The sequence below is a fragment of the Chanodichthys erythropterus genome, chromosome 10, assembly GCF_024489055.1.
Source record: "Chanodichthys erythropterus isolate Z2021 chromosome 10, ASM2448905v1, whole genome shotgun sequence".
Classification (NCBI taxonomy): domain Eukaryota; kingdom Metazoa; phylum Chordata; class Actinopteri; order Cypriniformes; family Xenocyprididae; genus Chanodichthys; species Chanodichthys erythropterus.
In genome coordinates, this window is record NC_090230.1 from 41112945 (window position 1) to 41138285 (window position 25341).

Consider the following 25341-nt stretch of genomic DNA (forward strand, 5'->3'; position numbering starts at 1 on the left):
ACTGGTGTTGAGAGTCCTCGGGGACAATATTCTGAGCTCTTTCATCATTAGCAAAGTTCCTGGAGATCGACACTGGATAAATGAGGTTATTGAGTTTTGCCACTTGCTAGAGGGACCTGGGGTGGATGAAGAATGTCTTGAGGCTTGACGCTGCAGCCAAGTATATTATGTGTTTAAATTAGTGTCCTGAATGTCCCAATGTCCCATCTATCTATCTATCTATCTATCTATCTATCTATCTATCTATCTATCTATCTATCTATCTATCTATCTATCTATCTATCTATCTATCTATCTATCTATCTATCTATCTATCTATCCATCCATCCATCCATCCATCCATCCATCCATCCATCCATCCATCCATCCATCCATCCATCTGAAGAAGAGCTTTCTGTCACATCAGCAAACTTGTTATTTACAAGTCCATTAACAACTCTGCGTAAACAGACTGCAAACAGAAGCAACCAATGCCCCATCCATTAAGCTTGACACAGTAAAGCCATGAATAAAACAAATTCTCTGCCTTTTTAAAGTTTGACGTCAGACTGTTTTCCATAAAACAATCCATGGCAGTTTTGCACATCTCAGTAAATCTGCAAAGACAATAGGGAATGATCAGTCCATTGAATGTTTCATTTCAGAGACCTTGTACTTTTCTATGGTTTCGGGTCGCAGGTGGAGACAATGTGAGCCATGTTCTTAGAGGATACAAGGACATTTTGACAATGCGAAAATGTTTTTTTTTTTTTTTTAAATCCCACTTTTAATGGTTCTTTTCACAGGCATATCACTTGTATAAGTTCAGACAGTGCAATTTAGTTGGACAAGCTGATGCTTGTCTGAGCGCAGTAATTGATTACAAACCTTATATTAAGGAGTGGCTGCAAGTTCCTCAGAGACTGTGAAGGATAAGAATTTCAAAGAATTAAGACAGAATTACATTTACTTGAGACTATAACATCCATCTGAAAGACCAGTAAGATAAGCAATACATTATATAAAGTTAATATATTAAAATATCCTGCACTGCACTGATATTTATGATCTTTTTAACCCCACATAAATTTTGTAGCATTTAATGCTGCCTCTAGACTGTTTATAAAATCAAACCCTAAACATACCGGTAATCATGCAAATCAGTGCAATTACGGCTGACCAGCTGCAAAATGGAATTTGTTCTGGAATATAAAACAGCATTTATACCTGTCCTATTATACAGTAGAGACCACAAAGGGGGACTGGGGAGAGAGTTGTAAATGTTTGAAAGTACAATGTTTCTGTAAAGCCACAATGGAACTTTGTGGGCCTACAATCAATAAAATCTATTCGCTGTCACTTAAAGATGTGTGGGCTGAGATGGGAAGCTCTGACAGCTGTAATTATTCCCTTTTATTATTGTTTATCTGTAATCCTCCCGAAGCATGGATTGATGGGCTCTTTTGTGCTCTGCTAAAGCGCAATGGCTTTACTTTTTTTTTTTCAATCAAGACTGAATGATCCAATCCATCTAAAACACACAGTTGTTCATTATGTAATTTAAATAAAAGCTAAGCTAAATAGAAGTTTTCTCAGTTCGTAAATGTAAATAAATGAAGTGTATCTTACAGTGTATGTGGATGGCAGCGATGAAGCTGAGGTGAAATGTGTCATTTCTGCATAATAATAATAAAAAATATTAATAAAAAATGTTTTTTTAGTTCATATTAGTTCAGGATGTGAACTAAACTCAAGTAAACATGTACAGCTTTTATATAAGAATCTATTATTACATGCAGAAAAGAACATTGACCAAAATAAATAAATGCTGTAAAACTACTGATCATTATTAGTTTAAGTTACCTAAAATGCACAGACTTTCACCAAGTTTGGTAGTGGTGATCCAGTGACGATCTTTATCTTATTTGAAGGACGGCTGACTACACCCACCTCTATCTCCATGAAATCTTTGACATGTTTTAACAGCAACAAAGATGTCCTCTTTTTGCACAGGGTATCCCTATGAAGAACATAACAGATATTTCAAGCAGTTCGGTGTCTGCTACCATCAAAGCCTGGGTGTTACAGTATAAAACCAGAGTACCTCCTGTTCCTACTTTAAGACGTAGTAGGACTTCCATTAAATTATTACAGAATGTCTGTGTGTCAGCTCCGAGAGGACACTTTGTAAAGGTGGTTCAGTTTAAGGAATTTGAACTCATAGGCTTTTGATTATTATTCAAACCCAGAAAGAACAGCAAATGCGAGACGCCACAAGCAGGAATTTGGCGTTCACTTTTGAAGGCTGTCATTTATTAGGGCATTAAAGCAGGGAACTGCAAAGACAACTGACTGCGAGATGTTAATCTGGTTTGAATTTCTCTTGGCAGTCTCTTCTGAACAGAACGGTTTGTCATAGTTTCATTATTTCACATGGCTGAGAGCTTTTATAAATCTCTTTAAACAACTGTAGGAGGTGCATTAGTGTTTATAGTAGGTGTTGACAGTTGTCTCCTGTGGAGGATGAGTTGTGCCGCTCTAAGCAAAACTCTTTCACCGCAGTCAAAGTAGGTCCCCTCCCTTCCTCCCAAATGTGGAGGGCAATCTGAAACATCAATAAGTGGAGCAAAGCATGACTTATTGTACTCCATCAAGGAATCAATGACTATTAAAAGAGTTGGAATAAAGAGAAAAGGTGTAATTAAAACACGCAAGTTAAGCACTTCAGAGATCAGAGAAAGAGATTGTAGTTCTTAAACAAACAGTTCACCCACAAAACAATCTGTCATCAATTGTTAACCCTCATGTCATTTCAAACCTGTATGACTTTATTATGTGGAACATAAAAGGAGACATTCAGCATAATGTTGACTATTACGACCAGTCTAGGTTTAATCGCAATAAAAACAAAAGGAAAAGGAAAAGGGATGCCTTCCCCAGTCGTCAGACCAAAAAAAAGAAACATGGAAAATTGATGGACAAAATAAAACACTAGATTCAGGATTCAAGAAAAACGATTGACGTTTTATTAAGATGAAAGGAATTATGTGATAAACATTTGAAAGTTTCCAGGATAACTTAAACCAGTGGGTGCATAAACTTCAGGAAGACCCAAGGCCCAAAATAACAAACAAAACGGGTAATAAAAAAAAAACAAGAATATCCAAAATAACTTCCCTCAATGTATCAAAATAAAAATACAACAAATTACCCTTACTACCCTAGCAAAAACAGAGCGAACTTAGTTTCAAAAGAAAAGGGCAGGTCATCCCTACAGAACACCTTCACTGTAACCAAAAAAAACATAATCAAGGTTAATGCACAACATAAAAAAAAAAAAGGTGGTCTGGCGGCTGGAGAGGAGGCAGGAGAGGTGCGACTGGCCCGAAGCCGCAACAACTCGCCGGCAGGAAACGGAAGAGATGGTTTTAAACCCTTGCTCAGTAATTGTAACCCAATCCCGGCAGAGAGAGGTGGAGCCATCCCGTGATATCCCGCTTGACAAAAACAAAAAAAAAAAAAACACACACACACACACATATAACAATAAACCAAATAAACAATATACAGGATTACACAGTTCCGTAACACCCCCACCGCTAAAAATCAACGCACAGTTGATTACACCGCACGAGACAAAGTATCGGCCAAAACATTTTCTTTTCCTTTCTTATAGCGAATGTCTAGATTAAACTCCTGTATGATTAATGCCCAACGCATTATACGTTGATTAGAATTACGCATGCGGGACAGAAACAACGGATGGAACGCTCGCAGAAATACTGGGTACAGACGCTATAGGGGTTTGTGATACACTCACCGGCACAGTCGAGACGCGGCGAGCTTCGAGTTCACACTGCCTGACGCGCAGAAGCTGTGTATCGTGTTCTTGCCGCTTAACTTGTAAATCAAGCTCTTTAAGTCGTATTGCCAATTTCAGATCTTCTGTTTTTAGACCTACCAATGGATCTGGATCTGCCGTCGGAATTTGAACTGAAGCTTCTGCTCCGACATCCCGTAACTCTGGCTCGATTTTCAAAACCCCCGCCGTCACCAAATTTTCCTGCACCACATCTCTTATTGCCTGTTTAGAAGCTACTTTAGATACAGCTATATCATAATAATCAGCAACAAGAATTAAATCAGATTTACGGCATGAACGCAAAGCCTCTACAGTAGGACACTGCTTAAAAGCCTCGATACTAAACTCCATAATTACTCCCCCCTTCACAAGTAAAAACCGCCAATCAGACAATAAAGCAAAAATACTCACCAGCAAGGCAAATCATACTTACGAATCCGATGAAATGGACGAGCCCCCAATTTATTGAGAGAGGTGGAGCCATCCCGTGATATCCCGCTTGACAAAAACAAAAAAAAAAAAACACACACACACACACATATAACAATAAACCAAATAAACAATATACAGGATTACACAGTTCCGTAACATTGACATTGTTTCTTAAAGGGTTAGTTCACTCAAAAATGAAAATTCTGTCATTAATTACTCACCCTCATGTCGTTCCAAACCCGTAATACCTTTGTTCATCTTCGGAACACAAATTAAGATATTTTTGATGAAATCCAATGGCTCAGTGAAGCCTGCATTGACAGCAAGGCAATTAACACTTTCAATGCCCAGAAAGCTACTAAAGATGTATTTAAAACAGTTCATGACTACATGGTTCAACCTTAATGTTATGAAGCGACGAGAATACTTTTTGTGTGCCAAAAAAAACAAATAACATGGGCGATTAAAAAACACTGCTTCATGAAGCTTCAAAGTGTTTCAAATCAGTGGTTCAGAGCGTGAATCAAACTGCCAAAGTCACGCCCCCCAGTGGCGAACCATTGAAATTTCGAAACACTTATGATGTAACGAAGCCTTGTGTTACTGAAATCACATGACTTTATGAATCTTTTGTTTCGATTCAGTGTTTCGGAGCGCCAGAGTCACATTGTTTCCGTAAATGAGGCATTGTTACGTCATAAGTCTTTTGAAACTTCGATGTTTCACCACTGGGGGGCGTGACTTTGGCAGTTTGATACACGCTCTTTGAAGCTTCATGAAGCAGTGTTTTGAACTCGCCCATCACTTGATATTGTTGAAAAAGTCATTATTTTTTTTATTTTTGTTTTTGTGCACAAAAAGTATTCTCGTCGCTTCATAGCATTAAATTTGAACCACTCTAGTCACGCTGACCGTTTTATCGATGTCTTTTAATACCTTTCAGGATCTCAAAAGATGCAGTGTCATCGCTGCTTATGTGTGGATCAGACACCCTCGGATTTAATCAAAAATATCTTAATTTGTGTTCTGAGGACAAACAAAGGTCTTACCTTGGGACAACTTGAGGGTGAGTAATTGATGACAGAAATTTCATTTTGAACTAGGGTGAATTAACCCTTTAATCTCATTCTTGAATTTAATCCCTTTAAACTATCCATTTAAGAACAAGACATATGCCAGTCAGTAAGACCAGAGGGTTTTGAGCAGACTCTTAGAGTACTACATCAATAGAGATCACAAAAGTAGCACTGAGAGTTCTCTCTGGAACATACAGTCTCATTTTTATCAGCGAGAGAGAGAAGTGATTGCAAGAGAATAGAAGTGAGAGAGAGTCTTTCAATGTCACACAATTCAAAGCCATTTAATGATGACAGTTCCTCCATAGAAATATCAGTGAGAATTTATATACACACATATATTCCCATATCTATGCAGATGGTAAATTATTTCAACAGGAGATGCCAGACACCTTGAATTGAGATGTGGCACTGAAGGGAGTATAGAGAATGTGCATTATATAAGCTGAAAAGAGCTGAGATGAGAGATCTGAAGAGGGGGGAAAAAAATATCCATTATGTGTCTAGGTCACTTTGGAAAAAAAATCTTTTGTTGAGATGCTTTCAGAAAGATTTCTAGCTGATGTATTAGAGCAACTTCCATTGCAAAATAATGAATAAATAATAAATAAACAAAAAGATCAAATGCTACCGGCATACGTAAAAGAACTCCATTACCATAGAAATATTTTGTGATCTTTCTCACTTCATGTTGAAGGTCAATTGTGAAATCCGATTTAGGCGGCTCATAATTTATTAGTTCTGCAGTTCTGAGACACCGGACCAAATAATATCTTAAAAGTCTAAAGAAGCAGCTTGCAGCAAAGGTACACAAGAAGCACAGAGATGAAATCTGACCACTTAGCCAGGGGGCAGCTGAGGGCCCAGCCAGCCATGAAGTCAGGGAAACTGAAGCTGTAGGGGTCCTCTGAGAAAAAATAGTGGTGAATAAGTGTTGTTTCATCATCATGAAGGGGTCTGCCCAGAAACCACTCCAGGAGAAAAGACACTCAAAAAAGAAAAGAAAAAGGGATTGATGGATTTGGTTTAATCTACTAAATCTTGTTTCAGGCTGCTCTTTAAAAGGGTGGTATAATGCCATTTTTACAAGATGTATAAGAAGTCTCTGTCTCAGATATATTTTTATAGCATGCTACATTTGTCACTTTTGAGGGTGCTCCATTTTTTTTGTGTGTCCCTTTAAATACAAATGAGCTGCTGCTCCTAAGCAGAGGGCGGGGTTTCAAGAGCACGTGAAGCACATAGGCTGCGTCCGAAAACTGGAAAATTCTGCCTTTGGAGGACACGTTTCAAGCTAGGAAGGCATCAAGGCACGTCCGAATCCAATGTTAGTTTCACTTTCTGTTTCCTGAGATACCCTCATCTGATCGATTTCTGAAGGCAGCACAGATGTATCCTTCGCTACCTTTGATATCCCACAATCCTGTGCGTCCATTCTGTGACTGTTGAGCTAGAAAATGAAAGATGGCATCCGAAAGTTGGGTTTGCTGCTCAGTTTGTGTGAAAATGTGTGTTTTTGAGCATTTTCCACTTTTGATGTAATTTCTAATGAGGTGTGTTGTCGCCCGGAAATACAACATCTTCATTGGCCCCATCATTGACCTTTGACCAGAGGTTAAAAGCTAGAGAACAATGCCACTCCTTCTCTTTCCTTGCTTCTTGGACAACTGAACAGACCCTCCTTGCTGCAGGCCGGCCTAGGGCTGCAGGCCTTGGCCTACAACCCAACCATGTGCTCATCATCCGACGCAGAAGATACTGGCAACACCTTCAGACGAAATCACCAAGATTTCTCCTCAGCCTGCAGATCCGATGCTCTTCACCCTAAAGGCATCTTGCAAGTATCGTACATTTGAACACTAAACAGCAATTTAGTATTGATTTGTAAAACTTACCTTTGTCAGCAAAGGTGTTTTATTGCTGAGGAAACTGATGATTCCTTTCCAGATTGTCTATGACTTTTTCCTATAGCTCTATAACCAGTTCGACTCTATCATTGCTCATTCTTACCTACGTATGTGTGTGACCTTTGTGTATGTTATGTGTTTGTTAGTTTAGTTATGTGTTTGTGAGTTAGTTAATAAAGATTGTGCACAATACATGTTTGGTTCTGACTCCGTATGCTAATAAATTGCCTCTTAAGTGATTTAGATCCTGACAACATGCTCTGAGCAGTACTTTACAATAAGAATGTTATTTTTCCATAACCTGGAAATTAACATTTCTTAGAATTAATAAACAATCAACACTGAGTGTTCACTGGACAAACAGGTTAATTGATTGTAATATTTTAATGTAGCTACATCCAGTTAATCTGATTAACGGATTTACATATTCATAATTAATCATAATTAAAAATCATAATGAGTTATGAATAATTATTAATATTTCCACAGTCATTGATTAGCATATTCAGTCATGATAATCTATAAATCGCTCATGTGGGAACTGCTGTTAGATGCCTATAGTTTAGTTAAATACGGTTATAACTTACGTTGGCATCTTGCTTTTATGACATGGTATTGCATTTGTTTTATGTACTGTATTGCAATAACATGGCCTCATCCCCTTTGTTGCATGTTCTCGGGGCAGGGTTTATGTAAATTTTAGGGTTAGTGATGTCACCAACCCGGGAAGAAGCTTGTTGTAGTCCCTACCAGCTATATGTTGTAGTCCTTAAACAGAATTCTTTAAAAGAAAATATCTTGCTTTCCTTTGAACTTTGAGCATCGTAACTTTGCAGATGTTTTTATGCTCAAACAGCAACATTACACACTAACGTTAAAAACGTGTTTAAAAAAGTGATATCATATCACCCCTTTAATTTTCTCCCTTCTGCATGGGAGTCAGACGCTCTAACAAGGATACTAATGGCTGCAACAACTAGCGTCAGTCGCTAGAGCATCTCTTGAGATCAGGGGAGTGAGGTTGACACGCACAGCACTTACCAGTCTACGTCTGTTACGTGAACAGTATTTAAATGTTTTAAACAGCATTATGAATCAGTGTTTAAATATGTTTTTAGTACATTAATGGATCTTGAGAGAGGAAATGTCATTGCTGGCTATGGAGGCTCATCGAATTTCAACCAAAATATCTTAATTTGTGTTCCGAAGATCAAACGAAGGTCTTACGGGTGTAAAACGGCACAAGGGTGAGTAATTAATGACAGAATTTTCATTTTTAGGAGAACTAACCCTTTAAGAACACATAACATAAAGTGTGATCTTGTTAGTTTATGGAGTAGTAGCACTTTGAAAGGATCTACAGATTGTAAGATTAAATTCACATGGCCTAAATAACATTATCCAAGAGATTGTGGCACAACATTTTGTTCAGTAGCAAAGAATATATTAACAGGGAGGACAGACCAGCCAGTCCTATTTATAATTTCTGACTGTGTAAGATCTAAACATTTGTGTGTAAAATCCAAACCTGTGATGCCCTCACATTAGATTTTTTTATTTATTGACATAGCATTATGTTTAGATCTCTAAGGAAAAAATTGTACCGGTGACATTTCGCACAATCAAGAAACAATTTATAAGAAGATTGATACCTGAAGGCTCCCTCGCAGCTGCTGATAATTGGATGTCTGAAGTTAAAGTAGCATAGAGCATTTCAAGTGCTATGTGTCCACAGAGTGAAAAGGACATTTGGCTGAGAAAGTAAATGTGGGTAAAACTATTCAGTTGCTTACTGCTTGAAATTTTGCACGTCCAGTCTCAGTGACATGATTTATGTTCAGAACCTCAACCAATGACATGCTCTTTTAGTTTTCCTGATCCATATACAACAATTATTGCTGCAAGAATGCCACAGTAAACCAGGCATGAAGAAGACTTTTGCAATAACAATAGCTGAAGTCTGCCACTCACCTGCCTTGTGCTGAATTTGCTCAGCACCTGCATAAGGTTGTGCAAGTTCACGCTGGTCTCTTCCTCCAAAGACACAATCCACAAAAATGTTTGGCAGAACTGTAAGGCAAGGCTGAAAACAAGAACAACAAGCATACAGCTGCATAAAATGTGATTAAGACAACCTTATGAATAAACACTCATAATTCTGATGTCAAGAGGTGGAGTGCATTTTGTGTCGTGTTTTACCGTGGCAGTGCAGAAAGAACGCTCCAGTTTCCATCATAATCTGACAGCTGGTGAACTCTGCAATACAGCAAAAAATCTACATCTCAAATTAATTTTACATAATGTTATTCATAACTCTACTGAGAGTTGATACTGATTAAGGAGCAAGGTATTTCCTCACGCAGGTACTCAGTGACAGAATTACCATTGAAAGCTGCCAGGTACACTGTAAAAATGAATGTGATTTTAACGATTAAAAAAAAAAAAAAAAACAGTTAACAGTCAGTTCATGTATTCTTAATTAATTAAACATCCTACCTTTGGGGAAGTTATTCATGATGATTAATTTTAAGAATGTTCTTGAATATTTCTTAAATGTTGTCTTAAGAACAGTCTTAATAAAAAGATAAGAACATTCTTAAGAAAAGTTTTTGGGAATACAAAGTGTTCTTATATTTTTTCTTAAGTTGGAAAATAAGAAGACATTTTTGTGAATCCGGCACCAGGAGCAGTACTTTATCACAGTAAAATAGCTGCTTGGTCTATACTGTGGGGATTAGGACCACAGGCTCTTCTAACCTTTTTTGAACTTCAAATCTAACTTTTCAGAGAAAGGTCAAGGAATGCAGATACTGAATGAAAATTGGGAGGGATTATTGAGTGACGGGGTATTTGTATGAACCAAATGTGCTTAGAAGTCTGAAACAGTATAGATGAAGCAGAAGATAGCAGAGAGTTTGAGGATATTCTGAATGGAAAATTGAGCAGATGGAAGATCAAGAAGACAACATTTGTGAGAGGGTGGACAAGGATGTTTAGACAGACTGACAGAAGATAATGAAAACACCCCATGACTCACTGTTCTAAAAAAAAAAATCCATTTAGTTATTAAAGGCAAACTTTTTGAACTTTTTTGTCTTGAATGTTACATTTTCAGTCTACTAGGCTGTTAACTCCTTCTAACTAACTAAACAGTTTGCAATTTGGACATGCATTTTCCACACATATGGATCATTTGTTTAGTTCTGAAACAGGGACTACATTTTTTACAGTGTTGCATTTTCTTCTTGTTTCAGTTAGCTTTCATAAGGCAACATTTCAAAGCCTACCAAAATGTATTTGTGCAAGTCACATCCGAGTTCAACTGTCCTCTTCTTGGTCAGAGTTTTCTCAGCGTCATCCACCTAAATGATTAACAAGTTCGCTCCATGAGCTTATTGTGTCTTTATTTGTAACTGTCGGGACACACGCAAACGCTATACAAATGTATACAAACACATTTCCCGTTATAAATTATGGTATTGTTTGGTCCATTGGGTCGGAAACCTCCAGAGTTTGTTTGAAAGCGTACCACTTTTTAAAGGGTGCTTTCACACCTGCCTCATTTAGTTTGGTTGAATCATACTAGAGTTTGTTCTCCTTGAAGAGGTGGTCTCGGTATGCCTCTGGAACTCTGGAGCGGTTCACTTGAGATGTGAAAGCAAACCGAACCAGTTAACAGACAAACCCAAATGATATCATAATTCATAACAGGAATGTGATATAAAAAGCGGTATCTTAAATGTTGTGTAATTGCATTTCTCTGTGCGAGAATGCTGTCCTGACAAAGCCTTTTTCCCCGCTCTGCTTCATTATAACATTCATAGATGGTCTTGACACACTGACACAGCCTACTAAACAGCACTGGGACAGAGAGCGCATGTGTTTGAATTTGCTGCAGCATTAAAGGTGCCCAAGAATGCTAAGTCTATAAGGTGTCTCCTGAATGTGTCTGTGAAGTTTCAGCTCAAAATACCCCATAGATTTTTTTAAATTAATTTTTTAACTGCCTATTTTGGTACATCATTAACTATACACTGATTTTGGCAGTGCGCTGCCCCTTTAATTTGCCTGCTCCCTGCCACAGGAGCTCTCGACTATATTACAGTGCATTTACAAAGTTCACACCGCTAATATAACCCTCAAATGGATCTTTACAAGATGTTTGTCATGCATGCTGTATGCATGCTTCGAATGATGTGAGTAAAGTATTTATTTTGATGTTTACGTTTGATTCTGTATGAATCTGAGGCTGGGCTCCATGGCTAACGGCTAATGCTACACTGTTGGAGAGATTTATAAAGAATGAAGTTGTGTTTATGAATTATACAGACTGCACATTTAAAAATGAAAATAGCGACGGCTCCTGTCTCCGTGAATACAGTAAGAAACTATGGTAACTTTAACCACATTTAACAGTACATTAGCAACATGCAAACAAAACATTTAGAAAGACAATTTACAAATATCACTAAAAATATCATGCTATCATGGATCATGTCAGTTATTATTGCTCCATCTGCCATTTTTCGCTGTTGTTCTTGCTGGCTTACCTTGTCTGTGAACAGATCCAGACGTTAATACTGCCTTTCCTTGTCTAATGCCTTGAACATGGGCTGGCATATATGCAAATATTGGGGGCGTACATATTAATGATCCCGACTGTAACGTAACAGTTGGCAGACCGTTGGCTGAACATCTGAAGCATTTGGCACACTTACCTGGGCTGCGTTCAGCCCCGACAAAACGTTGCCAAATATTTTTTAAACAGAAACAGTGGTGTGTGGAACACCCTGTTCTGGTGACGCAGGAGTTCCAACTATGGCAGCTGTGAAGGCCAATCTTTGTGTTCTTTTAGAATATTTTTTGGAGCCTGATGAAATCGGTTCGTGTTTAATACTGCAAAATATGCTCGATGTTACCGTCCCTGCTGATGGATCCGAAATGTTCGATATTCATATTCATGCATTTTTATTAATATTTATGTTAATCGTTTATGGCTTTTGATTTATCAGTTTTACTTTTGATTTCATATATTTATGTACTCCTATTATATATATATATATATATATATATATATATATATATATATATATATATATATATATATATATATATATATATTAATTCTTATCATATTTTCAAGTATTTACTTGTTATTGTACCCTTATGGTTATTCTTATTTTATATTTAAGAGTATGCTTGTTAAGTGTTCCAGTGTGATAGGTCACGCTGACACGTTTGTGGTTAGATATTGGATGCCTGCCAAGTACTGCAGAAGTGATGTTTTTCAGAATTAGTGCTCATTAGAATTCGATTAAAATATGTCTTATTATTTCTGCTGACATTTGATAGTGTATGAGATTTGCAAAATACCCTTAAGGGAAAGGCCCTATGACGTCACGGATAAATCCATTGACCTTTCTGATTAACGAAAACAAGGTCTGGGTAAATCTTATGGTATAATATGGACTGAGTCATTGATAATTTAGTTTTTCTCTCCTTTGCTCTCCTTGGCTTCTGCTTCTTCTCTCTTATCTGCAAATGTCTTAATGTTTTAATTCTTTTTGATCTTCATCTATTAGATAAAATACTCTGGATTCTACAATACTTTAAATTTATCATTAACTATTGACTACTCCTTTATGATGGTTATTCTACCTTTTGGTTTTATTAAATATTTTCATTATCGATTAAAGTTGCATGTGAGGCTAAATTTAATTGTAATGAATAAAGAATTTTTCTTCAACATTATCTACTGCCTGGATCTCATTTTCACAAGTTTATGCATCACTGCCCTTGCCATCCCATTATATAATCAAAGGAGTATAGAAAAAAGTATTAAAGTGTCACTTCACAATACAATAGCAAAATATTTTTATGTTACATATGCTGCGTTCCAATTCACCTACTTATACTACGCCCTAAAAGTATGTACTCTTTCTGTGAACAAAAAGTACTTACTTTTGAGTGTGTAGTAAAAGAGTAGACAAGCTTTGGGACATACTAACACGTCATACAATCGCGTCTTTTCTCTCTGTCGCATCCAGTCACCGTAAACTGGCCTGTCAATCATCTTACATCCTCCACATTTCATTTAGTTAATTTCCTGCCGTATCGGAGAGAAATGCAGCACGTTGATCTGCAGTCGCGGGTCTTTCATGTGGAGAACTCTCCTCATATTAATGCATAATGATGCATTTAAAAGTTAATGGCCAATCAGATCTTTATAAAAGTCCACATTGGTATTTGCAGATGAAAAATAACACGGGTAACATTAAATATATATTTTCTATCAGGTTAAACTGATTATTAGTCACAAATCTCTCAGCGTCGATCGCGTATACCCGCCATGTTTTGTAGTTTTTAACACTTTTTACTCGTGTTTGTAGTTCTGAACTGAATCCTCGTCCAATGCGCAGTGGGTTGTGGGCAATATTAGCCTCTATAGTGTGCACGGATCCACACTTCGAAAATCTACCGGAAATAGTAGACCATCCGGGGACTTTTGGCATACTCTTTTCAACATACTATGCTTTGGGACAGACTTATTTTAATTTCACATACTATTTAGGATGGATAGTATGGACATTGGAACGCAGGGACAGCCTACCCATTGTGCAAGCTGTCTCTTTAATACCGCGTGGTTTATATCTTGCCGCTGATTGGGCTGACATTTCTGACACACCCACCAAACAAGACAAAACGTATCTCAAACCCGCCGTTGCACACCGTTTCCAGGAAACATGTTGTTCAACCCGGAAAACGTAGCAAAACGTTGCGCACCGGTTTGAGCTTGAACGTGCCCCAGGCCGTCAGTCTGTAGGGTCTCTCTGCAAGCTTCCAGCAATCGCAACAAAACAGCACATAATCAAATTAATAAATATTACATAATTTTAACATTATTGAAAAAACATACTCTTTGTCATAGAATACACCTGTCTGTTCACAATGAGTTGACAGTTTGAACGTTCTTGTTGAAGATCTGAGGTAAACTGTCCCCTGTAGCCATCAGTACGACTATAAAAAGACGAACATAATCATACAGTACTCGAGATTGATTTTTGTTGTTCCAGCCGCAAAGTCGCAGAAAAATAGAATCATTGTGTGCCGCCGTCGCGGTTAGTTTGGACAAAAACTCAGATTAACATCGAAAAGATACCTATGTTGTTGCGCGCCTCGGCGTCACGTCGAGTCTAGTAGGACATTGTGGAGTCCTGCCGATCAACGGGAGGTCAAGATACCACCTGGAGCGTTCTCACCTTCCCGCTCAACAGCCCAAATCCTTCCCGCCACCTCCACTGTGATGGTCTCCTAATGAGCCTGGCTACCAAAAATATGACTCGACTTTCAAAATCAGACAAAACTTATAAGGAAGGTGAGTTCTTTGTGGTACAAAAGAGAAGGGGCAATTAGGGCCTTATTATCTGGTATGACTCATTGAAGATGAGATTTGATTCAGAAACTCTGAATCAGAAAGGGATGGGATGCCGAGAATTCAGATAGCTAATTAGCAATGATAATCCTCCAAATATGAAGTATTCATCAGCACGAAACTGAATATAGTAAACTGAGAGTCTGGGAAACAGATGGCATGATGAATCAAAAAAAAACAAACAAAAAAAAACTTCAAGAACCACCAGCCTGGAACAACCTCACCTGAGAAAATAAAAGGCATCATCAAAACTCCTTAGGCTCTGGCTGCAATATGCTTTTGTTCGGCATGCACTTTTTGCAAAGCCAATATACATACAATATGTACAATATATCATGTTTTTGCTAGAAAAAACCATAAGTCCATAAGTCATTTTCAAATGACAGTTTTGTTGTAAAACAAAAATGACTAATTACAACATTTACAAAACAGACAGAAGTTAATCATCTGTTCTTAACAAAATTACCTCAAAAGTCAATCAAGCAGCCATATTAGGCCATATTTATTATTATCACAGTAAAGCATCTTTCTTTCTTTCTTTCTATGTATCTATCTATTTCTATCATTGTATACCTTTTATTTCTAATTCAGACTGCATTATAGCCCTATACTAAATATCACAGTCATAAGGTCTACATAGAAAAACCCTCTTTTCATTTTAACCAAGGCTATGTCAAGCCAACATTCAACCATTGTCTTGATTTACTTTACTTTTCTAGACTATAATTTCCATAATTGGGACATGCAACTCATGTATACTTTTGTAGCTACACACATAGTTTTTACACCACAGTAGGAAATTTCTATTGTTTTTGAGCAAATGATCATAAACAGATAAAGAAAGCTGCAGTTTCAGAAATGTAACAGAATTCTCTTTACCGAAGTTACCGCATTAACTTGAATAACGACATTTACATAAATCTGTAAGCAGCCTTGAGAGAATTACTGAGTCTAACTGGTATTGTGTTGTTGTTTTACACAAGAGTGTAAATAATGAGGGTGGGTTTTTTTTTACACTGTCATGCATGCACTTGCTTTCACTATCAGTAATTGACAACCAAACACAAAAATCAGCACACCACTGTGTAGTCAATGTGATACACAGAGATACACTCAAACATTTAGGAGTTACAAAAGTGACTGTTAGTGTTAAAAAGCAATGCACATATCACATAAGCCCAATTAAAAGAATCAGACTTTTCCTAAAAACACAGTGCCATCATGTGGCTAAAATTCTGCATCAGGACACACACACACACACACACACACAACAAACATTTGAAAGCATCTTTACCATTTTAATCTTTTAACTTTAAAATTACTGCAATACAAATAATGAGGTATATATGTATATATTGATATACAGTATCTCTAAAAACAGGGATGGGCAACATCAGTCCTGGAGGGCTGCTGTCCTGCACAGTTTCACTCCAACCTTGATCAAATACACCTGAACAAGATAATCATTGTCTTAAGGATTACCAAAAAACTACAGCCAGGTGAGTTTTTATCAGGGTTGGAGCTAAACTCTGCAAGACAGTGGCCCTCCAGGACCAACGTTGCCCATCCCTGCCTTAAAACTACCTGCTTTTGGGTCTGAGCCTGATGTAAAAATTCTGTTCTTCTTTGTTCAACCCTGTGGGAATGAAATTAGTTTCTCTGACTCAGTATCACAAATACCACATACCGCAGTTCTTCAATAGAGAAAGAGTAAAAGCAATAGGGAGAGAAATATATGAGTCCTATTTAGATTTGCTTGATATTACAAGACTTTTACCCTCTTAATGCATTTCCAAAAGAAAAGAAAAGAAAAGAAAAAAGGTCAAAATAATCAGAAGGAATAAGCCACAATATGCAACTCACCAGTAAATTGGTCAAACACGTTGTGGATGACTTCTTTCTTGTTTCTGTAAATATAAAGTGTTAATGTTTTATTCAATGTTACTGTAATAATGTGTACACAATTCTGAATACACTTTAATGCAAATGAGCCATTGCATTATCTTTTAAATGGAACTTAATGTAAATAACATTTTAAAAAAGAAAAGAAAAAAAGCCAACTGCTTAAAATAGAAAACGAATATAGCGAAAGTGCAGATGCCCTTATTTATCAGGACAGAAAAAGCTTTAAGGTTGAACATTTAAAGGTGCCCTCGAATGAAAAATTTAATTTATCCTGGCATAGTCAAATAACAAGAGTTCAGTACATAAGACATACAGTGAGTCTCAAACTCCATTGTTTCCCCCTTATATAAATCTCATTTGTTTAAAAGACCTTAGAAAAACAGGCGAATGTCAACATAACATCATAACATTTCATTTTCAAACACTTGCAGTCTGTATAATGCATAAACACACCTTCATTCTTTATAAATCTCTCCAACAGTGTAGCATTAGCCGTTAGCCACGGAGCACAGCCTCAAACTCATTCAGAATCAAATGTAAACAATATAACAGTATACAATACCAAAGACTATAGAATAACACAAGACGTGTCACTCGTATTGTTTTGAATGGGAGAAAGTGTAACGCGCAATATGGCGGAATAAGTCCCGCCTTCTAAAGCCAAGAGCCAATCGCCGACTGGTAAAGTCATCACGTCACTTCAGCGGCCGTTAGAATCACCGGTTTCTATAGAAACAGTCAGATGCGCCTCCGAAGAGTTTTTTTGTCATGATTCGAGCGTTTAGAAACAAAATTTATGAGTCGGTTGTTGTTAGATTTCATTGGTGATTTCAAATATCAAATTTAATCGTAAGGTTGACGAACAGTTTTGGAGAATCTGATGTTTCCCCATTCAAAGAGATAGGAGCTGCATGATGCCCAGGATGCCCGAGAGGCGTTTCAAAGATGGCCGCCGAGTGAAATGACTTGTCTTAAAGGGACTTTGACAATACTCACATAATCCGACGCATGCATGCCGCATGCATGATGAACACTTCGTAAAAATCCATTTGAGGGTTATATTAGCTGTGTAAACTTTGTTTATGCACTGTTCAAGGCAAGCGTGAGCTCCGTGGGTGTGGAGCAGGAGAATTAAAGGGCCAGTAGCCCTGAATCGGCTCATTTATAATGATGCCCCAAAATAGGCAGTTAAAAAATGAATTTAAAAAAATCTATGGGGTATTTTGAGCTGAAACTTCACAGACACATTCAGGGGACACCTTAGACTTATATTACATCTTTTAAAAAAAAAAAAAGTTCTAGGGCACCTTTAATGTGAATTTGCTTTCAGCATGAATTATTGTCAGCTAAGTGCATTAAATTTTTTTTTTTTTTTTTTTTTTTTTCAAAAGGGGCGGTAAATCAGCTGTCTGCCAGGGATCCAGGGCTGCTGTGCTGTTATGAGATATGAATGCGCTCTGCTGGACTTGGTGGCCTTGAGTTTGAGCCAAGAAATGAACCTCAGGAATCCCCATAATAACTACCCATGAGAGCATGTAATCATTGAAACTATTGCCCTGTCCAAATACCCACACTTGCGGTCTTTGCACTTGACCACTTGTCTACTTATATGATGTATTTGGCTCAAGTGTTCAAGTAGGCGTGAAGACTGCAAGTGTGTGTAGAACTTTTGATTACCCGATGGGACACACTTATAGTTTTTAAAAAAAGGCAAGCGTTTACAGAGCTCTTTTTTATTTTTTATTATTATTTTCAATACTTTGTATTTTAAAATACACTTTTAAATGTCTGTTCAGTGGTCGCTATGTAAATACAAAGTTCAGTCATGAAACTCTAACCGAGAGCTGATTGGTTCTTTCTATGCTGTGGCATCAGCCAATCAGAAGTAATTCCATTTCCATGCAGCCATATATATCATACCCTAGCCTGCGATCGACAAGTGTGTAGTGCTGTTATCCCTCCTCCTCCCCAGCGCCACCTGTAGAGATCTGCTATGGGGGTTCTACCATTCTTGCAGCAGCCTTTTCCTTGTTGTGTTATTTGACTAAGCTGAACAATTTGTATTTGCTCAGCAGCATAGCAGATCTTGTACGCCAAAATCAAGCCATGTATACTTCATACCCCATGCCAATAAATGCTGGTTGAATTTAATCCACTCCGAGAGTTGACATGATTGAACTAACAGAAGACACAATTTTAAAATTGTGGTGCTTCTTTAAGTGATAAAAAGCAGTTTATATGATGTACAAAATACACATAGCCTACTTATCTTTCCATCAATAAAAATGTGCAACACTTTATGTTTTACTACCAAATTATATGTAATATATAATCAACTTAAAATACAGTGGAATGTTTTCTTTGACATCTCGCAATTTCAGGGCATGTGAGTTCCGGAACTTCACGCATGATGGGATACGTTCGAAGCGGTATTCAAGATAGTGTGAGTTTAGTGTGCATTAAGGGCATTTTTTAAGATATGGGACAGTCTTGCACACTTACTTCATGTCGCATGCATGCAATCTCAAGTGGCCAAGACCGCAAGTGTGGGTATTTGGACAGGGCAAATGTTTAGTAAGTGTTGATGTGTCAATGCTAATTGCATTGAATTTACATTACAAAGTGATGTTGCTTCACTATCACTCTTGCACCCTCAGTTAATGTTGAAGCAATGTTGAGATTTCACCAAAAAAATCAATGATAATATTATTGAATCATCATTATGAAGTGAAGTTGGTTCAATATCACGTTTGCGCCCGCATTTAACGTTGAAACAATGGTGAACAAAAAAAAAATCAGTGGTTATGCAATTGATTCACATTACACTGTGATTGATTCTACATCAGTGCTGTTGAATCAATATTGAAATTAACAAAAATAATCGTTAGTAATATTGTTTGATCAATGTTAATGTGATGTTGATTTAACTGAAATAATGTAATAACATTATGTTCTGAACAACATTATTATTTCAGCTACACTTCAATGGTATACATCAACAAATTTCTGACCATTTCAAAGTTTTGTGAAAACCTTTTAAAACAAATGACACCTTTAGAGCAGTTGAGTCAGTTTATTTTATTTGACAGTTTAACGCAATCAATGAAAAAGAGATAGAAAATTAAATTCTTTAAGAGTGGGGCAAAAAGGACAAAAGCATTACAACCTTTAAAAATAACATTACTTTCAGATGTCTGATGTCATCATAACTACAATGGCTCAAGTGTTAACAATCTGGCTTGTATCAGACTACTGCCTCTTTTCCTTTGGGTTCTCTGAAATCTGAAAAAGAAGGCATGATGTTACTTTAGAGCAAGTCAATTCAGTTGTCATTTATAGTCAAGATTCAAGACTGTTAATATGCTAAACACAATATGATTCACTTTTTATGAATTGCTAAACACAGAATATTCTAACTATATTTATAATACTGTTAAATGATGTATATTTAATCTATTTATAAACACTTCAATTACACTATGGGAATGTGTCCAAGCTTTCCACCCAAGTTTATCCCTGTCCTTAATTAAACACACCTGAAGCAGCTAATCAAGGTCATTATGATAAATGAAAACTTCCAGGTAGGTGTTTGGAGCTAAACTCTTCATGAAGAGGAATAAACACTTCTGAACTATGGCCAAATCTCAGTTCATTTTCTATGAAACTACATAGCATTCAAGTAACAGGTTTTTCTTGTATAATAAAAGAGCTTTGTTTTTTAATGAAAATTTATTTAAACCTGCATTCACCTAGACCTTAATCTGTTATCAGTCACTCAAACACATGGTGTTTTTTCTTGTTTGTTTTTTTATTCAGTGGAAATAGGCTAAACAGAACAGAGATTAGTTATAATCCTCAAATTTAATACAGATTCAGGAATTTGAATGATTACCTGATTAATCAGGGAGTAGAATATAAGGCACAGGATAGTATCAAGTCCCAGGTTATAATCCTTTCAACTATAACTATAATCTAAATAACTAATAACTAAAAAATACATGGTCTATGTGTAAAGTTTGATATCCTTGCTCACGTTCATGTCACTTGCACTAATAAATAAATATATCCTAATAAATATTACTAAAGCAAGATGCATGCACTTTTTAAGAATTTAGTAAATGGATGGTTTATTCAAACACTTTAATAATATGTCAGATTCAGTACAATAAATCAAATGCAAATAACAAGCACAAAATAAATAAAGAAACAAAAGAACATAGAAATAATAAAAAAGATGTACCATTGTTTGAAACCCAGAGAGGTCAGGTGGTTCAACAAACAACACAACTGTGTAGGATGCACCTGTTTTCTCTCTAATGAGGAGGAATTGATTAGACTACCAAGAAGTGCACATGCAAAACCAGCTGTCGGCTTTCATCAAAATTTCAATGTTAATCCAACATACATTAAACATTGAAAATGTCAATCTCAACCAAAATAATGGTTTGGATCAAAACTCAACATTGTATTAATGTCACCATGCTATCTGGGAACAGTTTTGTTTTGGTTTTGTACCATATTTGGAAAGTGCACAGAGATAATTTTTTTTACTATTGTGATCAACTATGTTACTATGTTGATTTTACATATGACGATGGAAAATTAAAATTTAAGGTGTGGTCACATCAGCCAAATTTCTTACTTCTAACTTCAGCTTTACTGATATTATGTCGACAGAGCAAAAACTTGCACACTTAAATTACGCCACGCTATTAATATTATTTTGCCTAGGAGCAAATTTAGATTTTCTTACTGCTGTTTATCTTAAGAATAAACATTGGACACTTCTCAAGATGTAGGCTGTTCATTTCAAAGATTAGGGAAATGGGGGGAAAAATCCTCTCTGGATATTCTGAAACTATCTATAACATAATTCAAACATAAATTTAATTTATTATGTGCACTGTATGCAGAAATACAACATGCAGAGGTTTTTCTTGCTTCTGAGCTTCCAGTGTTGAAAAGCGCTGCAAGAAGGTCCTGAGAGGAAAAAAGAACATTTTCTGTAGTAGGCATCAACAAAATAATAAAACATTTGTTGCACTTCATGACATATGCATTTCACCCATTATTTGCAACAATATGTAGGTGTGTGTGTGCGTTTTTGTGACATATCAGGACACAAATGTGTATGACATAAGTATTACAAGAAGAGGTGACTTATGAGGACATTACCCCATGTTCCCACTTTTCAAAAGGCTTATAAATCATACAGAATGAGTTATTGTGAGAAAGTAAAAGCGTGCAGTTTCCTGTGATGGTTAGGTTTAGGGGTAGGGGTAGTGTAGGGGGATAGAAAATATGGTTTGTACAGTATAAAAACATTAAGCCTATGGAATGTCAGTACAATTCACAAAAACGAACGTGTGTGTGTGTGTTTAAAAGTTTCTCATTTGCTCTCATTTGGCTAAAGCGTTGTTTATGCTGTGAATGTGTATATCGCCGACTCACCAAAGGAGAGCAGAGAGCAGCAGAAATATATGACAGTGTATCCAGACATATCTTTGGGTGGCTTTAGCGTGCTAACACTTTCGTGAGTGGGTAATCACGTTAGCTCCAGAAAGAGAGACTTCGACTACGCCAGGATCCAGCAATAAAGCTGGTCAGTTGCGCCCTCTGGTGGTCAGCAGCAGCATTATGATTACGTCTACCTTTGTGGCATTGTTTTTGTTCTGTTTTTTAATTTGGTTAACAATGTAAGTAAATCAATTTATTAAAAGTGCTGTTCCTTTTGGTCACAATAGTCAGTAAAGCCTAAGAGTGAAATGTGGCATTGATCTTTGGCTCCAGGGGCCCGTTCTGCGTACATGGATTACTCATGATTTTTGTTGATGGTTTGACATGTTCCAGGATTGTTAGGTTCTTTGAAGCTTATCCCGGAGTTACTGTCATAGCAACAAGTTATCTTATTTCATATAAACAGATTGTGGATTAGATTGCGGAGATAAGCGGAGGGGATTGTTAAAGTGTGTCCCAGCCACTGCTACTTTCTTACAAGAACCAGGGGCAATAATAATTTATAATAATAATTAATTTTAAAATAATATTATAATGTTGTTTAGGCTAGTCTGTCATACAGACAGCCAGTTTTACACATTGAGGAATTTATTTGTGAGCTATGGAAGAACAGAATAATGTTCTTGACCTTTAAGAAAGTATTTAATCATATATCAAAGCTGCTTCACAGGTACATTTAAATGAACAGCTAATTACAACTTTGAAATAAAAATGTAAAGCCTGTACAAATAGCCTACTAGAAATCATGAAATAATGGAAATAATTGTGAATCTTGTAGCAAACAATACACATTTCACTCATCTTCTATTATACAACCGAATTTAGAAAATGTTGGGACGTTTTTTAATTTTGAATAAAATGAAAACTAAAAGTGGTCCCATGGTCTTCAGGCCCTCAGGCGACACTGCTTCACTCATCGGCATGATTCTGTCAATGACATTACTACATGGGCCCAGGAATACTTCCAGAAACCACTGACGGTAAACACAATCCACCGTGCCATCTGCAGATGCCAACTAAAGCTCTATCATGTAAAAAGGAAGCCATATGTGAACATGGCCCAGAAGCGCCGTCATGTCCTGTGGGCCAAGGCTCATTTAAAATGGACTGTTTCAAAGTGGAAAAGTGTTCTATGGTCAGACGAGTCCAAATTTGAATATTCATGTTGGAAATCACGGACACCATGTCCTCCGGGCTAAAGAGGAGGGAGACCTTCCAGTGTGTTATCAGCATTCAGTTCAAAAGCCAGCATCTCTGATGGTATGGGGGTGCATAAGTGCATATGATATGGGCAGCCTGCATGTTTCGGAAGGCAGTATGAATGCTAAAAGGTATATAATGGTTTTACAGCAACATATGCTCCCCTCTAGACAACGTCTTTTTCAGAGAAGGCCTTGTGTATTTCAGCAGGACAATGCAAAACTACATACTGCAGCTATTACAATAGCATGGCTTCTTCGTGGAAGAGTTTGGGTGCTGAATTGGCCTGCCTGCAGTCCAGATCTTTCACCTATAGAGAGAACATTTGGCACATCATTAAACGAAAGACGACCACAAACTCTTCAGCAGCTGGAAACCTGTATCAGGCAAGAATGGGACCAAATTCTAACACCAAACTCATAATCTCGATGCCCAGACATCTTCGAACTGTTTTGAAAAGAAGAGGAGATGTGATGTCACAATGCTGATGGTTTCGAGTCTCGATATCTGCCCTTTCCAATGAACACATGAATGTGCAGTAATCTCAGATAACTTAGATATTTTAATCAAATCCACAAACTCATTTGAAGAACCAAATTAGCCAGAGATCCGTTATCACGATTAGAAGATCTGGCATCTGTAAAATCATCTCAGATGTATTAAGTGAGGTACGAAGAATGGACCCCATGTAATGTTTAACTAAGCCAGGCAATGAGATGGTCAGAACCTTACAATCTATTGACATTTCATTGCAATGGCTAATGCAGAATGTAAAGGTTGGATTGCACACAATGGCTGCTAACACAAAGGATGGACAACAGTCGATTCTGCTCTTTCACTCTTTTTGCCTTTGAGCAAGTAACATTACCTGCTATTGGGGAACATGTGCTTTGAATAATGCCACAGGCAGATAGATAGTCCTACGAAATCTGACCAATAGAGGGCGCAATAGACCTTAATTACCTTCGTTTCTCTGTGCATCGCTCTACTCGTGACCGCATGGAAATGTAAACAAGCTGCCGGCTAGCCGGGGGTTCTATACTCTTTGGTGACGCAATATTATGTCTTATTAAAAAGCCAGTCTTCCATTGTTGTGAATGTCTATTAATCATGTCAGGATAGAAAGAAAGAAAACCAAGGCATTCATATACAAAACACCATAAGATTTTTGAAATTGCCATTATTTAAAATAATTAAAACGACATTGGTGGTATTTCCATTATTATTTTGTACGATATACTGTCTTTTATTTCAATGATAATATTTAAATGGCAACAAATGAAATTAGACTACACAATCTTGTCATATTTGTTCCTCGTTTATAGAGCATATATGAAGTATGCTTGAAGTATTTAAATGGGGAGAGGTAGCAAATAAATACATAAAATTAAGGGGGAAATAAAATAAATTGACATGGAAAAAAATAAAGATAAATATAGGCTACAATGGGGATTAATTATGCTAATGTAAAGTAAAATGTTTATATGATGAATCCCCAAATTACATTGGCAAACTAGTTATAGAAAATAAAATCAATGCTCTACATACATATGCATGACATCATTGCTTAAAACGTGTTTTAGTGTGCATTAGCATGTCCGTCTCATTTGAATGAATAATCAATAGATAATTTAGCCGCGACCAATAGGTCAGCCAAAAGCGATCTACGTAAACCATCACCGGGGAAAGCTGATAGAAATCAAGAATCACGGCGAATCTCACCCATCAGCAACATGCTCTTTGTTGTCTAGGTAAGCATGGGTGAGAGGCGGGGTTAATTTTACAACTCAGGAGTGGGCGGAGCCTCTGATCCAGACGCGGCCGCTGATTGGATTCGATTTTAACCCGGTGACTGAGAAGGGATTTTCTAGCAAATAAGAAACGCCCCCACCCCGTGCCGGGAAACTAACTTCAAATAACAAATGTGAGAGACTCGGCAGCCAGACACTCACTTATTTCTCACTCAGACACAGAGAGGTGCTGGAGGCTTTAGCTTTATCATACGGAACCGTCCCCATATTAAGAAGACAT

General features: G+C 37.1%; 1 protein-coding gene across 1 annotated transcript in view; it reads right to left on the reverse strand.

The window, feature by feature from the left end:
* The window catches only part of b3glctb (beta 3-glucosyltransferase b), a 33104-nt gene extending 7776 nt beyond the window's left edge, over positions 1-25328 (reverse strand). The window contains 9 exon segments of the mRNA XM_067397107.1: positions 1930-2009; positions 2460-2584; positions 6035-6098; positions 6187-6320; positions 9228-9339; positions 9456-9512; positions 14616-14638; positions 16273-16382; positions 25274-25328. Of these exon segments, the coding sequence (XP_067253208.1) occupies positions 1930-2009; positions 2460-2584; positions 6035-6098; positions 6187-6320; positions 9228-9339; positions 9456-9512; positions 14616-14638; positions 16273-16382; positions 25274-25328 (760 nt within the window).
* Positions 25329-25341: the final 13 nt, after the last annotated feature.